Genomic DNA, 16,405 nt, shown 5'->3' with positions numbered 1-16,405 from the left:
GATGTTTAATATGTATTTAAGTATGTATTTATCTAGTACAGTACTATCCATAGTACAAGCTTTGCTTAGTTTGGAACTAGGTCAATTGGTGTCAAGTGTCCCATCATATTTATTTGTTTGATATTGAAATGGTAAAATGGAGCGAATTAGCTCATTGCAGCGGCAATGGGCAGGCCATATAGTACGGAGAACGACGACCGTTGGGGTCAAAAGGTTCTCTAGTGGAGAGTCTCCACTGGAGACCGCGGATCGGCAAGCGCATCGTAGACGTACCTATATTAGACGGCCGTATGGCTAAGTGGTTAGAGAACATGACTACGAAGCTTGAGGTCCTAGGTTCGATTCCCGGCCGGGGCAGATATTTGTATGAATAATACGAATGTATGTATTTATCTATATAAGTACGTTTATCCATTGCCTAGTATCCATAGTACAAGCTTTGCTTAGTTTAGGAATAGGTCAAGTGTCCCATGATATTTATATTTATTTATTTATATACCGTAGGGCGTCCACTAACGAAATGGACGGATGACCTGGTTAAGGTCGCGGGTTCACGGTACCAACCGAGACAACTGGAGGTATGACTGGGGGAGGCATGTGTCCAACAATGGACTTCCTACGGCTGATATGATGGTGATGCTAAAATGGTAAGAAGGATTTGGACAAAATTTTATAATTAAGGTAAATTTATTTATTTATTATAATAGAAGGTCTCCATGTATGTGCAATTTAAGTTTCACAGGTTGATTTGTAGGTATTATTTTAAGCAAAGGCAAGACATGCAATAAATACTGCGATCCACGATGATCCATAAGGATGGTTTTCAGTCTTATATTTCTTACTTCATAATACTCATATTTGTCAATATACTCTTGACTACAAGATCAGTAAATAGCACAATATGTGATAAATGTCTGTAGACCACAATGTTTATTCGCCTTACACTGAGCGCTAATGAGTCAATTACTTCATCTGAGTTCAATTGCCACGTCATGCTATGTTCTTGATAGATAGACAAACAGAGAAAAAGACACGGAAGTAATCCTTAATAGTTTTTTTTTTTAGTTACGCCCTTATATTTTATAACAAATTTAATAAGTCCCGCCTAAAAAGCCACTTTCCAACCATGTTATCCGCAGATTATAATTCATAGTACCAACGTAAGCTGCGTCATAAAATTATTACTATAAGGCCACCTGCTGGCTTACGACAGGCAGATAACCGGGAAAATATAGCGGTCCTCTCATAGCGGATTATGGGTCATAATGTCGAATTATTGTATTTAGGGATAATATGTGGCTTTAATACCGGCAAGGTTTTTGTTTCGCTTCATTATTGGTGTATTGGTTGGTAGACCAATCTGGATTGTACGTTTAGCCTTTTATCGTTTGTTTCATCATCATCAGCCGGAAGAGGTCTACTGTTGAACAAAACCACTCCCCCTTAGAAGGCACTTTACGAGTAGTTATAGACTTTAAAAAATTTAATAAATTTAGAACCTCTCCGCTGTTTTACTGTGCATAACAATTATTGATTATATTTTAAACAGTGAGAGTTAGGCCACTAGTGTCTTGGATAAATTAACTTCATTCGACCCGGTGAATTGTTCTTTAACGGATATCAAAATAACAAGGTTTATAGATAAATACATACTTGAAACCATTTTAAACATTCAAGACTCGAGAGGAAGACATTCGTATTTTTTATACAAATATCCGGAGCCCTGGACTTGAAGTTTTTAGTCAGGTTCGTCAAAACTACCAGATATATATCCATTTACATCACTTTGTGAATAGAACTAATTACGCTTTCATCTTTTAAAACAGTCGCATAAATAGTTTAAAAACTTTTAAAGAGAAGGAAAAACGGCCACCAAGTAATAAAATTCACTTGTTTCTCTGAAAAACTAATTAAAACCCTTAAAATGCCCAACCGTCCGTGGCTAATCTCACCTGCCATCCAAAAGGACAATTTACCAACCCGCTTCTAAAACACCGTAAGTGTTCTTACAACCTTAACACTTACGCCCTTTTATACCGAGCTAAGAGCGCGAATATTGCACGATAATAATGTCCTAAGTGACTGGCCTTATCGGACGTTATGCGTCATTTTTGAATACAGAATACGTTTGTGGGAGTCCTAATTGAGACTCGTTGATTGACACTGTGACTTTGCGAATTAATTAGATTTTGTTGGGCCTTATTGAAATATTAGACGTAATAACCTGGGTCTTATTAACTCGAGTCGGCAGGTGGTTTCCATTGTTCCATTTGACATCAAACGGGCGCTTATATTTGTCCGTATTATTCCAAAACGGTATTAATATTAGCTTGATATGATTAGGTTTGAATAAAGGAATGAAATTATAATAAAAAGGGTTACTTAGTCTTTATGTATACATCCTTACTAATATTATAACTGCTAAAGTTAGTTTGTATGTTCTTTACTTAACTACTGAATCGATTACCAAAAACTTTCATTCTTCATATTAGAAGACCAGAATAGATAAAGAGGATACTTGTTATCCCGAATTTTTTTGTTATTCCGAGGGCACGTGATATAAGCAAATTGTTTGCAGACGAAGACATCGCAGTTAAGTAATAAATTAAACTATTTTTTTTAATTTATTTAATCTAAATGTTACTTACTTACTTACTTCGCCGGCTCAGCGACCCAAAGTGGATCTTGGCCTCCAACACAAGCCTCCGCCAATTGTTCCTATCCTGTACAACAAGGCGCCAGTCTGCCACCTGCATGTCGCACAGGTCTTTTCGGACTTCATCCAACCAGTGATACCTAGGCCTTCCGATTGGCCGTCTTCCAATCGGTTGTCCTAGGTATGCTCTCTTGGCCGCACGATCCTCTCCCATTCTCTCCACGTGGCCGACTTGCTCTGCCTATAATGTTGGGCTCGCCCACCAGGTCTTCCACATCCACATTTCTCCTGACACGCCAGGCTCCATCCACTCGTCTTGTAGGTCCCAGAATATTCCTGTAGATCTTCCTCTACAAATCTAAATCTTGGATTTTTTTATTTTATTATATTTTTAAGTTGTGTAGGCTATTTAGTATTAATATTTAACGTGAAGTTGTAATTATGACTCGAAAATGTTAATTATTTCATATTTATAGTAACTAGTTTACAGTGACTCTGTCTGCGAAGAATTTGTAAGAAAATTATGCATTTTTTTGTGTTGTTGTTGGATTTGTAAGATTTTTTCTATCGCTATTCCGCATAATCCATACAATTTTCATGTTCTCAAACTATCTCCATACTAAATTTCATTCATAACTGGTTTAGCGACACAGTTGCTTTTGCATTAATATATATTAATATTATTAGTACAGATAAATTATGAATAAATAGGTAATTGTATAAAAAGTTTTAATTTAAAGAATTTAAATAGATTTAGCTAGCCACGGTTAAAGTGCAGCATGCAGAGTTCAGGATATTACTGAAACAGTGAGCGAAACAGATCATCGCTACTCAGTTGTAACACGGCAAGAATTCCTTGCGGCATATTGAGTTAGGTACGTCACGGGTTCCGAACCATAGGCATAATCTGGTTAAAATAGAAACATGGTCACCTTTCAGTGTGAAATACATGATATATAGTTATAGGTGATTCAAATTGCTAATTATTATTAATCGATAGGTTCGCTATCTTGATTTAGTTACAGAGTAAAACTAGACCCCTCTACGATAATCAGTGAAAAGTTTAGATAATTATTTATGTATTTCCGATATTTTACGTGCTATTAGACCTACACATACACACAAAAACCGACCAAGAGCGTGTCGGACATGCCCGAAATAGGGTTCCGTAGCCATTACGAAAAAAATAAGTAATATTTTTCTAAGGATTTCGTATTTTATACGGAATCTTCCATAGTTTAGGAATATTTTACACCTTAGGCTGCTATTTACTCTTAAACTACTAATAATTCTCAAGAAAACTTAACCGTTCTAGTTTTCCTTGAAAGTTTGATATACTTACTACCATCCTGAATGTTTTCAAATTTTTCCACCCGCCGGTTTAGATTTTAGAGGGGGGGGACGCTCGATTTTAATGAAAATTTGCACTTTAAAGTTAAATATTTCGCAAACACATCGCTGAATCGAAAAATCGTCTTAGCAAACCCAAAGTGTTTTTAAAAGACCTATCCAAAGCTATCCCACACTATAGGGTTGGATGAGAAAAATAATCACCCCCCTTTACGTCTATGGGCCGTAACCAAAAATATTTTTTTTATTTTTATTTTTTATTGTACCATTTTGTCGGCATAGTTTACATATACATCCGTGCAAAAATACAGCTTTCTAGGATTGATTGTCCCTGAGAAAAACCGTGGATGAACGGACAGACAAACAGACAGACAGACAGACATGACGAAACTATAAGGGTTCCATCTTTGCCATTTTGGGTCCGGAAACCTAAAAACACATGACCCTCTACAATTCAGTCTACTCGTGACCACCTGCAATCTGCAATACCCCTGGTGTTGCAGTGTTTATGGGCGGTGGTGATCTCTTACCATCAGGAGACCCACTTGCTCGTTTTCCATCCAGTCGAATAAAAAAAAACCTACTAGTAAGATAAAGGTTTTTTTATTACTTGTGACTTAGGTTTTAAATTGAACAGGATTTATTAGACAGATCTTTTAGACGGGGTATTCTTTTTATAATTTTCATTGTTACAGTTAGTTAAGCTATCTTAGGTTAGTTCTTTTTTATGTATGTAAACTCATAATTGTACATGGTTAGTTAACATTGTTTTTAAATAAATTATATTTAATTTAATTTCATTAAAAAACATTTAATCTGAAAATTAAATCTCTTTGTTAATTCTAAATAATGCTGGCTGCAGGTTAAGGCATTTATCGTGAACGACAACGAGTTTAAATATCATTGCTAGACAAAATAAAACGAACGAGAAAACAAATGAATAACTACATGCAATCCGTTACAACCGAAACCACCGTCGACGGGAGTGCCGCTTTTGCACGCCATAGACTGCTCCCTTAATGCACTGTTAATTAATGTAGTTCAGTCTAAAGAAGCAGTGTATGAGGGTTATGTTAGAAATGTTGTTTGAAAGGTGGCCGTTGCTTTAATTAATCTAGTAGAGCACAAAATTCACAGTTCATTCACAAAGGGTTTACAAGCTCATGGAGATTTTCTAGATTTTTTAGGATTCCATTGTTGCGGAAAACTTGAACCGTTAGGAAAGCAGAAATAACCTTTATTCTATTCGCAGCGTTTTTCGCGTGAACTACCTGGATTTTACTGAATGGGATTCCTAGAAATTGCTACGTGATCTTCATTTTCTGTGTATAAACAACCCCCGTGCAAATTTTCATGTCTATAGAATACTAATTCAAAATATTCATTGCATGATCATGAGATAATATAATATGATAATTAGATGTAATGTTTAGTTTAAAGTACATAAATATCTTCGGAGAGGCGTACAATATTCATCTAGTAGGTAAATTAATAATAATCCAATCAAAAACAATATCAAATAAAATAATACTAAATGTATGTGAAATATAATACTACTTAGCGAGAAGTCGTGGTGGCCTAGCGGTTCGACCTATCGCCTCTCAAGCAGAGGATCGTGGGTTTAAACCCCGGGCCGCACGTCTCTGAGTTATTCGAAATTCATGAGCGAAATTACATTTGAAATTTACCAAGAGCTTTACTGTGAATAAAAACATAGTGAGGAAACCTGCACAAACCTGCGAACCAATTCAATGGCGTGTGTGAAGTTCCCAATCCGCAGTGGGCCCGCGTAGGAACTATGGCCCAAGCCCTCTCATTCTGAGAGGAAGAATGTGCCCAGCAGTGGGACGTACATAAATAGGCTGGGATGATGATAATACTAGCCGTTACCCGCGACTCCGTCCGCGTAGATTTCGGTTACCTATTGCTATCCCGCGGGAACTTTGCAGTTTTCCGGGATAAAAACTATTTTAATATCTCCCTAATCTATCCCGGGGCTGAAGCTATCTGTATACCGAATTTCATCTAAACTCGTTCAGTTGTTAAGACGTGATGAAGTAACAAACAAACAGGCTTACAAACTTTCGCATTTATAATATTAGCGGAATACCAAATAGTAATATTACTGCAATACCGCGTAACTAGCTTTTTCGATGAGGTAACAGTACTAACATTGTGCTATACTGACAGTGAAAATAAGGGTTTACCCTTGAAATGTCGACAAACTTTTAATCGAATATTAGTTAAAAGTCAACGTTTCCTGTTTTTTCATTTAATCGAATATTCATTACCTCGAATGATGAAAAGAAAGTATTTTGAAATCACCGATTTTTAATTTCTGAAAATACTAATAATTTTTAAATGAAATTTATGTATTTATTTTTAGAGCGATTTATTTTTGTTGGGGTCGCAGTTCTAACCTAACTAATTTACTAGTAGCGATTTATTTTTGATGGGGTCGCGGTTTTTACCCAACCTAACCTATTTTTCTAGTACCGGTTTATTTTTAGGGGCACAGTTCTAACCTAACCTACTTTCTGGTAGCGATTTTTTTTGAAGTCGTAGTTCTAACCTAACTTATTTTTCAGGTGTTTCGTTAAATAAACAGCGATATTTAGTTGTTCTGCCTCATGAATAGTTGATGAAATGTATTTTTAAGCAAATAATATATAATATGAAAACAGATTGACTAAGCCGAGCGTGAATTTGGGAGAGGAAGGCCTAGACGAACGTACCACGATTAAATCTAGGACGTTCTGAAGGTCGGGTCAGGAGTTCTAACCTAACGTGCATGCATGGTAGATTGATGAATTTAGAGGAAGGAGAGTTGTACGCCAGAATCGTTAGTGGAAGGTGTTCTCTGCCTAAATAAAGAGCGTGATTTATGTATGTGTGTATGTAATAATCCTTGTACCGTTGTTCTAATAATTGTTTTACTATGTAATGAATAGTCGATGAAGTGAAATTAATCCAAGAGAAAATAATAGTATTGAATATTCTATGAAATGAAATTCGATAAATAGTTCGTCGACATTTCCAGGAGCACTCGAAAATTAGACCTTATGGAGAATGCTAGTTACGCGATACTGCATTATCACCGACGCAATGTGTCATTTAAGTAATTTTAATCAAACTCCAAAACTTTGCGATTTTCAAGATACAAACGGAACCAATTTGTGCCTTTATACATCTAACTTACCTTCAAAAGCCACCTCTGGCGCTTTGAGCCTTTGTACCGAGTGTAAAAACACTGTTACCTAACTTGTTTTCGTGAGTGATTTATTTTTTCTTTGTTGCGCTTTTTGTGTACCTACCTTGATTTTCAGTATCAAAGGACTTGGTAAACCTTTAGAGGAGCTTTTAAACATTTTAGTTTTATGAAAAAACTATTTGTTCATTTAGTTATTCAATAACATTGATACAGCTAATATACTTTCACTATATGTATATTTTTTTGTTAGTTTTGGTCAGTTTCAAAAGTTTAGTTGAGAACAAAAACAAATACTTTCTCAACAAAACTTTTTAACTGATTAAAACAAGATAATAATATATTTATTTTTGAATAATCATTAAATCTCGAATCAATTATCTCGAATGGCGTCCGCGGACCGAGACGCGCTGACTGTAGGCCTCCAACAAGATGGAGCGACGACCTGGTTAAGATCGCGGGATCGCGGTGGATGTGGAAAGCACAAGACCGGTATGAGTGGAGAGCGTTGGGGGAGGCCTATGTCCAGCAGTGGACTTCTTTCGGCTGACATGATGAATCATTATGAAAGGAGAGCCTTGGGGGAGGCCTATGTCCAGCAGTGGACGTCTTTCGGCTGGCATGATGAATCATTAAATATTTAATCCACAAATCCCAGCGTGTGCCAATCAAACTCAACAAAAACCGGTTCCCAAACTTCACTTGAAATTAAACAAGAATAATAAAATATCCCCCGATTTCCGATACACGGTTTTTCAATCGGATATTGGCTTTAATTTCTGTGAAATACCCGTGGGAGCTGCCAGGTGCACTATCCTCTTAAGGCCCAACCCTTTTTGCTTAAGATTCCAACAAATGTAACTTGCATGAAACAGGTTTTAAGATTTGTGCTTACCTACCTACTTTAGATGTCTGCGTCAGAGTAATAGATCGAAAGGAACATGGATTGAAAATAAATCACCTAGGAAAATGAAATGACACTAAAAATAGTTTATTTACTCTTTATCAATGTTATTTTCAAAAGGATACAATGAGCCGTGGTTTTGGTGTTGCAGTAGATTACCACTGATAAATAAATAAATAAAACACATACAGCTAGGGGTACAGCTAGAAAGCTATAGGTACTTTTCTTATGTAATTGTGTGTTGTAATCGGCGAATGAGAGATGCTGTCTCTAATTCGTTGATAATATCTCTGTTTTCATTATTATCTCTTTTCTCTATCTTTTCTTGTGCGAGCAAACTTCTGCTCAATAGCAACTATTGCAACGTCCACACTACAACAGTCGTAATCCTTACCACTATTATTCTGTAGTTGACTGTACTTTAAATATAAGATGTGTGTAATTTTTATTATACCGCCCATTGTACAGTTCTTTATTATTCCTAAAATAAATTACTGAAACTAGGTGTCTGATCTACCTTCGCGGGTCACTTTTCCTTTTGAGCCACCGTAATTGCCATCGACATCTACATAATATGGTAATATTGGTAATTGCCTATGTTGCATCGACGAGTAGTACACATCTATGTACCTTACGGCACTAGACTGGCTGTTTGGAACAAAACGCGCGGCGCATCAAACATCAATATTACTTTGACACAACCTCTGTCGCACGGACGTCAACAAACTATAGTGAAAGGTTCACAAATCCGCGCTGTGAACAAATTTTGTGCGCCGTTTTGATGTAAGAAACATGCAGTCTATATGTAGATGTCGATGAGTAGTACAATATTTATCATATATCAGCATTTCTAAATACAGTTCACCTAAGTCTAGTGGTAGAATATTCACATTACTTATCAAATTAACGTAAATCAACTTAAGATACTTTTACAAAAGTTTTGCTTTCTCTTCTGCTTCTCGTTGCAACTCCTCCAGTCTCTGTAAGACTTTGAGACGTCGCCTCTCTAATGGCGTTTTTGACCACCACGCTTCCGCAGATGAATCCTTTTAACAAACAATTTTATTTTGTGCTATAGCATATTTATTTTTATACCCTTATACCCTTAAACATTATACTCTTAAACATTATACCCTTAAACATTAAAACATAACTACGAGATGTTTCAAAGTAATCCGAAATATTTCAGCGGATGGACGGATTAATTTAATTGAACACTTTTGTAATATAAAGGTTTTTTTTATTAGATTTTAGCTTATTATGAAGTCACCCATTAGAAGCTGCGCTACTGTAAGTATGCTTTGAACGTAGGCCAATGTATAGGAACGTTTATCAATCACATTTAGAAAATCATGTTAAATATTTACAGAGATGTTCACAAAAAATTGCAGAATCATATCTACATATGTGCGGGGGTGTGGTGGAGCTTTTCTTAAGTAAGATTTTGTCATTTTGTCTTAAGGCCAAGATAAATGAATTCTAAAATAGACTGATGGATGTTTGATCTAAGAAATCAGATGTAAGGAGGGGAAAGAAGAGTCCAAGGAATCTTATATAGAGGTACGTTTGCATGGGGATAAATTACGTAATTCATTAACGGTCCCATATGAAGTTCCAAGTCTTAGCTTACCTGTTCAGCATAGACAGGTTCTCTTGAGCTCAACTGAACAGCCACCTCATGAGCCGTCAACGCACGTATACGTAACTGGAGTCTGCGTTTTGTCGTCAATAATGTGTCCAGAGCTGACAACAATGTCCCTGAAATAAACAAACTAACACTGAAGTATTGTAGTTGAACTCAAGTTACAGATTTAGATAAAAATAAATATCTATTCATAGATAAAATAATTTCCAAAAAGCATTTTTTTATTTTTCCAATGTGAGACAGTCTTATCATAAAACACATATTACATTAAAATCCACAGAAAAAAATACAATTACTATAAAATTATTTCCAAAATATTATAATTCTGGTCTTTATTTGCGTTGTAGGAAGAACACTCGTCATGTGAAAACTCATGTTTTTAGAGTTAGTTACTAGAAATGCTTTTGTGAAATCATTTCTGAATGGCTATTTTTACTTCCAAGTCAAAGTGAACATAATAACTATCGTAAAAAACAATTGTCGACTGTAAGCGCAGATTCTAAGGAATCATCGTAGTTCAAATTAATAAACTTCTGGCCTCGTTCCCCTTCTTTGCCTGTTTCTAAATTATTACCAAGTAATTTCTTACCAATGGTATAAGAATCTGAAACCCTTGCCAAACTTGACAGATCCAGTCTAGGAGTCAATGCTCCCGCTCTGTGGAGCTGAGTCCTCCACATCAAAGATATACTTCCGTAGTCAGCTCTTGGTATCTGGATCATTTTTGTATAACACTGAAATAGGAGTTTCTGCTCAGCCTCCCATGGGCATCGAGAGGTTCCAATAAACAAGACTCGATCCTCAGGACAAATTCCTAAAAATAAACAGTAAAATTTACAGCAACAGAGTAGTGAAACTTAAATCAAGTCTCAGTTTTAAGCACAGTTTAAGAGTCAATATAATACGATATTGTTAGACAAAAACTAGGTTTAAATTAATGTGGCATGGGTCCCCTTAGTACAGACAGATGTAGTGAGTAATATTTTGCCATCGTATTTTGTCGGAAAAATTCATATTTATCTTGTTTTCTTAACTAGCTAATACGACAAAATGCGATGAAAAAACATTATTGAATAGGATCTGTATTAAAAATTAGAGCAGTTACGTACTACGTCCGATCCGACGATCCGAATCTGTAAAAATACGGTCGAGAGTAGTCTTATTTAAAACTCTTTGTACTCGTATAGTAATGTACGCGCCGGTAGTTTACACTGCCTACTACAGGGTTACGCCTGGAGTGTTATTAACGTTACAGCATTAAGCTGAGCCAGTGCAAGTGTCCGAAGTGTCTATTTGTACTTAATAATCTTACCTTAATTAGTTCATTCTTAAATCTATTAAGAGGTAGCTCTTTTAAATATCTAGGTAACTTATTAAAAATCTTTATGCACATGCTTCATAAACCAATCGCCCAGGATTTCGTTGAACTCTTGTTGAATTACTAGCAGCTGTTTAAAATAAATACATATGCCTCTTTACAAACATACAAATTTATAAAATATATAAGCAAGGTAGAGGCAGACCGCACCAAAACACCCTGCGGTGCAGTGCAGCCCTCCCTCCACAAGGTGTTCGTGTCCAGGCTTCTCAGCAGGAATACAAAGTTAAGGATCTATAAAACTGTCGTAAGACCTGTCCTTATGTATGGCTGTGAGGCCTGGACACTAACACAAAAAGAGGAATATCAACTCCTTGTAGCGGAAAGGAAGGTCTTGCGTAAGATCCTGGGACCTGTCAAGAGAGACGACGGCACGTGGAGGATCCGTAAGAACAGAGAGATCCAGGAGCTGGTGGCTGAACCCAACATCATCGGCGTACAAAATCACACAGACTTCGCTGGTTCGGCCACCTACTACGAATGGGAGAGGATCGGGCTGCCAAAAGAGCGTACGTGGGACGACCGGCTGGTCGCCGCCCGGTTGGGCGACCCAGGTACCGCTTGGAGGACAGTGTCCAGGCGGATCTACGACGTCTCCAAGTCGACGACTGGCAAGAGGCTGCGCACGATCGGGACAGATGGCATGCTCTCGTTTCGGAGGCCAAGACCCTCTTTGGGTCTCTGAGCCAAATTAGTTAGTTAGTTAAGGTAGAGGCATACATTGAGCTATTTGGATCGGACAGAAATCGGATGCCGAAGCCATATAAATAATATTTGTTTTATGACAATTCCGGATCGTATTTTCACGGATTCCGATCGGACCTAGTGCGTAACCGCTCTTAGATATCAGAAAGCAATGTACGATAATTTTTTTATGTCACCATAGCAACGTTAGTTAATCGAAACAAGTGTTCCACTGTATCATCAGTATTACCTTTGATAATCTTTACTAAATCCTTTTTCAACCTTTTAGGATCAGTCTTGTCTGTCTTTGGTATCTTCTTCATAAAAGGCTTTTCTGCATCGTCCATCCAAATCACAGAAGGTTGAAGCAGTCTTGAAACTTTGCTTACTAAATGTATCAACATTATCAAGCCTGTTTTGCCGGGATACTTGCCAACTATATTTGCTGGTGTCAAATCAAATAATACACCTCCAACTTCGCTGCAGATTGCATGAACTAACATCTTTTTGCCACTACCGGAAGGGCCTGAAATATTTGGGGTGTCTTAGAACCTATATTGACATAAATAAAAATGAACTTAACGACAGTGCATCTCTTTTCTATTAAACCAGTATTGAGATTCCTTGTAATATATAAAAATTATTAACACAAAGAAACGAATATTGATCTTACCGGAAATCAATACGGATCTTATAAGGGGAGCATGATTACGAACATGCTCAGAACCGAGAGGAAGAATGCAATATTCTTTTATCAACTGTCGTATGTCACCAAGACACTGCATGGGTTCACGACCTTCTTTTCTCCACTCAGCACCAACAAAAGATTTTTCCCCTACATAATCGTCAATTTTCATCAAAGGATATGGACGAATAATGCCGTTCGATACTAGTTCTTCGAATAGAGATTCAGTCGTTCTATCAGGTGTTAAGTCTTTTTCTTTCTTCTTTTTACTTTTCTTGCCCCCTCTCCGTGCTTTTTTCTGAGGTTTCTTTGCTTTCTTCCCTTTATGTGCTCTGTCTCTATCGAAGGCAGCCTGTAACTGTTCTAGTTCAGATCTCATTAATTCATCAACAATGTTTCTTATCTCTTGTTCTATTTTGACCATTTTCTCTCTTTCAATCATGTCTTTGTAATATCTTTCGTGCGAATTATCAGCGTCATCTTTAAATTTCCATATGTCTTCAAATCTAAAGATAAATAAACATTATATCAATTAACAATGTCTCATTCATTTCAAATCTGAGATATTTATTTATCGGCACTTGATTAATATAATGTTTAAATTTTAAACATTATATTAATTAGTTTAAATAACAAAAAAACTTACTCTTCGTTGGCATTAACAACGTCTTGTAGAAAATTCGAAGTGCTGCATTTGAACATTTGTAAATCTGACTCCTCGTCTTTATTTTTGTTGTCATCAGACTTTCCGTTTTTCTTATCTTTACTTTCTTTGCTTCTTTTCGATTCTTTTGATGACACTGGTGACGATTTACTCAAAGTACTATCAGGGCTGGTACCTATAAAGTAATACTTTTACGTATCTACGTCTTTTTAGATAGTTTCACACACATTTTATCTTAATTTAAGGCCTAGCTTAGACCTAAAAGAAAAATTACGCAAGTTGCACTACATACTGTGGCGCTCGAAAAACCACTTGCATATTTTTTCTGGCCGAACGTCATTGAGCTATACAACCTCTTTATTTCATTTCAAATACCTTGTCTGCTAAACATCGCTCGACTACCACCTCCCTCTTCAGATGGAAAGTCAGGGAGTCTTCCTGTTCTCTCAAAGTACTCAGAAATATATCTTCTCAGCTCCGTCCCGATTTGTTCATTGAGCTTGACACCATGCTGTTTTCTCAATTGCTCTTCGATTATAATGAGAGCGTTCTGATATTCATTCCAGCGCTCTTTTTGAAGGTTTCGACGGTATTGTTTGATCTTGAGAAAAGTTAAAAATGTAATGTATTTATTTAATCACAAAAAATATTGAATTAAATATTCAGTTTTAAACAGAAATGTTATTATTTGTGAACTTTTATTTTAAGATAGACTAATATAACATGCTTAATTCTACGCGATCAATTTTATTGATCACCCTACTTACTTCTTCTGATTTCTGGATCTCTTTAGACTCTGTGAAAGGTGGTAGTTCCATTCCAATAAGTAGCATCTCTTCTTGTTTTCGTCTCTTTGTAGCTCTCCTTGCTAAGAAGCCCCTCCATACCCGCTGTATAGCAGTGGCTGCAGCTGGTGACATCTCACCTTTCTGATCTCTGCCTTTCTCTTTGAGAAGACGGATTTCTTTCATAAACTGTCCCCTGAAAATGGTGCAAATATAACTTTTAGTAAAGATCACTTTGTCTTTGCTGTTATCAATTTAGGAGACAGCTTAGGTTTACATTAATAACAAACAATGTCAAATGATATACTTAATTATTTAAAAAATAGCAACAAACAATATGAAGTCACGGCACTGAAGTGAAATTTCTGCCAACAGTTAATACTTAAAATACATAACCCTCCTTCGGGCAGTCAGGTAAAGATATCTAAATAATGATTGTACTAAATGTCGATTAGCCTGACAGCCTACCTTAACCTTCCCTGTCTCGCCCTCTCATGGCTCTGTATGATTAGAACAGCCTGCTGCTCAGTTAGAACCAAAGCTTGGGGTTTCGGAGGTTCATGACCCAGCTTCCTCAGAGTATCCATGATGAACTGCTTACGCTCTTCAACCTCTTCTTCTCTTTCCCGAATAAAATATTGAGGTACACATGGTTCTGCCTCACAAGGAGTCACTTGCAGTCTTTGTAATACCTAAATAATGCAAAATATTATGTTTCAAACGAATTATTTATGTATACTTACCTAAATTTTTAATACTGAAATTATTGTTCGCCTTGACATGGTGTCATAGGTTGATTTGAATTAATTGTAATAATTTTACAAATGCAAACATAATCAATTAATGAACAAATTAATACATTTTTGTTGTTTCATTATTTATTTCAACTCCGTAAACGGCTTTTAAACCATTTTGTCTAGCGGTCTAGACCGCTTTCAATATCAAAATTTATGTTTATTTTTGTAAGCGAACGACGTAATTATGTAGGTAAACCATAAGAGTCACAAGGAATGATACCACTGTCTTTTGAATCACTGCACTTTAATGCTACTAAATCAAAAAGATTTATACAGCAGATATGTTATAGTGTAATGTGATATGAATAGTGCAAAAACTGTTAAAATGTTTTGTTACGAGAAAACGTTTAACTATCAGATTAATAATCAAGTTACAAAATATCCATTTGGCTTACTTCATCATCATCATAAGTAAAATCCGACAAGTGCAACTCGACCAAATCATGCTTGATTTCAATCAGCCGTCCTAAGCAGGCTTCTAGCAACCGTTTCACTATCAACCTCTTCTGTGGTTGCAACAATTGGTCATACACTACATCCAGTCTTCTTACTAGGATGGTATACCTCACTCTTAGTTCGGACAAGTGAGTTTGTAATTGGGATCGCTCTGCTTCTCCTAACGCCAGTAGTGCTTCGTCAGCTTGAGTTGCTTCTCCGATTATTTCAGATGTCTCAAATAACAAGTCGTTGTATGTTTTGTTAGACATTTTAATTGCAGTTTCAAAATACTAGATTGTTTTTTGGCTCAATATGCAACTTTATGTAAAAATTCACGATTAACACTAATGCTGTTTATTTCAACAAGCATTTAGTGATGTTTCAATAACATTAGGTACTCACACTCTTTATTATTACCACTTAAAAATTATGCGAGCACTTAAAAGTTAAATCAAACTTTTACACTCCCGTAAAACAGCATTTTCGGTCCAATGTTCCAGCACAATCTTTCATAACTTTATTTAGAAGCAAAGTAAAGTTGTTCGGGATAAGCACTTTTTCACACAACGCTTCACAATGCAAAGGCCCTCTCAACACATTATCGACCAAACCTCGTCTCTAAGGAGTATTTCTACACAATTTAACCAGCAAAGTTAGTGTCCGCTGTCTATTCTATTTCCCATGAGATTAACACTAGACAACTTTAACTTTGCTACACGTAAAATAAATCCTTAGAGAAAAGAAGTATCGATATTATTACACCGGTTTTTTAAAAGTTTAAACGCAGATCATCGGTTTCTATTTCACTCAATTTTGGCTCTAACAATCACTTCTGAATGTCAAAAAAATCTACCACCGGCATTTTTAAGCAGATTTATAAAATTTAAATCAAATTATAAAAATAGTTTCTTGAGTAAAGTTAAACTAATGTTAACGAGTAAAAGTAATTAAATATAATCAATATTAAGTGATAAAGTGCATGACATCGCGGTGGTAGAGGTAATGTGCCTTGGTTTTTTTTTTATTTTATTCAACTGGATGGCAAACGAGCAAGTGGGTCTCCTGATGATAAGAGATCACCACCGCCCACAGACACCTGCAACACCAGGGGGATTGCAGATGCGTTGCCAATCTAGAGGCCTAAGATGGGATACCTCAAGTGCCAGTAATTTCACCGGCTGTCTTACTCTCCACGCCGAAACACAACAGTG

The 16,405-nt window shown here is 36.4% G+C and overlaps 1 protein-coding gene across 1 annotated transcript; it reads right to left on the bottom strand.

The window, feature by feature from the left end:
• Positions 1–8,979: 8,979 nt before the first annotated feature.
• LOC141432958 (dynein regulatory complex protein 11-like) lies at positions 8,980–15,463 on the bottom strand. Its single transcript, XM_074094794.1, has 10 exons — positions 15,152–15,463; positions 14,428–14,651; positions 13,942–14,155; positions 13,550–13,775; positions 13,157–13,349; positions 12,499–13,016; positions 12,076–12,351; positions 10,353–10,577; positions 9,749–9,876; positions 8,980–9,164 (listed from the first exon to the last, which is right to left on the bottom strand). The coding sequence occupies exons 1-10, from the start codon at positions 15,461–15,463 to the stop codon at positions 9,048–9,050; spliced, it is 2,433 nt and encodes an 810-aa protein (XP_073950895.1). The 3' UTR covers positions 8,980–9,047.
• Between the last annotated feature and the right edge of the window lie 942 nt (positions 15,464–16,405).

Source organism: Choristoneura fumiferana, chromosome 11 (assembly GCF_025370935.1).
Source record: "Choristoneura fumiferana chromosome 11, NRCan_CFum_1, whole genome shotgun sequence".
NCBI classification, from domain to species: Eukaryota; Metazoa; Arthropoda; class Insecta; order Lepidoptera; family Tortricidae; genus Choristoneura; species Choristoneura fumiferana.
The sequence above is the reverse complement of the archived record's forward strand: the minus strand, read 5'-3'. Positions and strand labels throughout refer to the sequence as shown.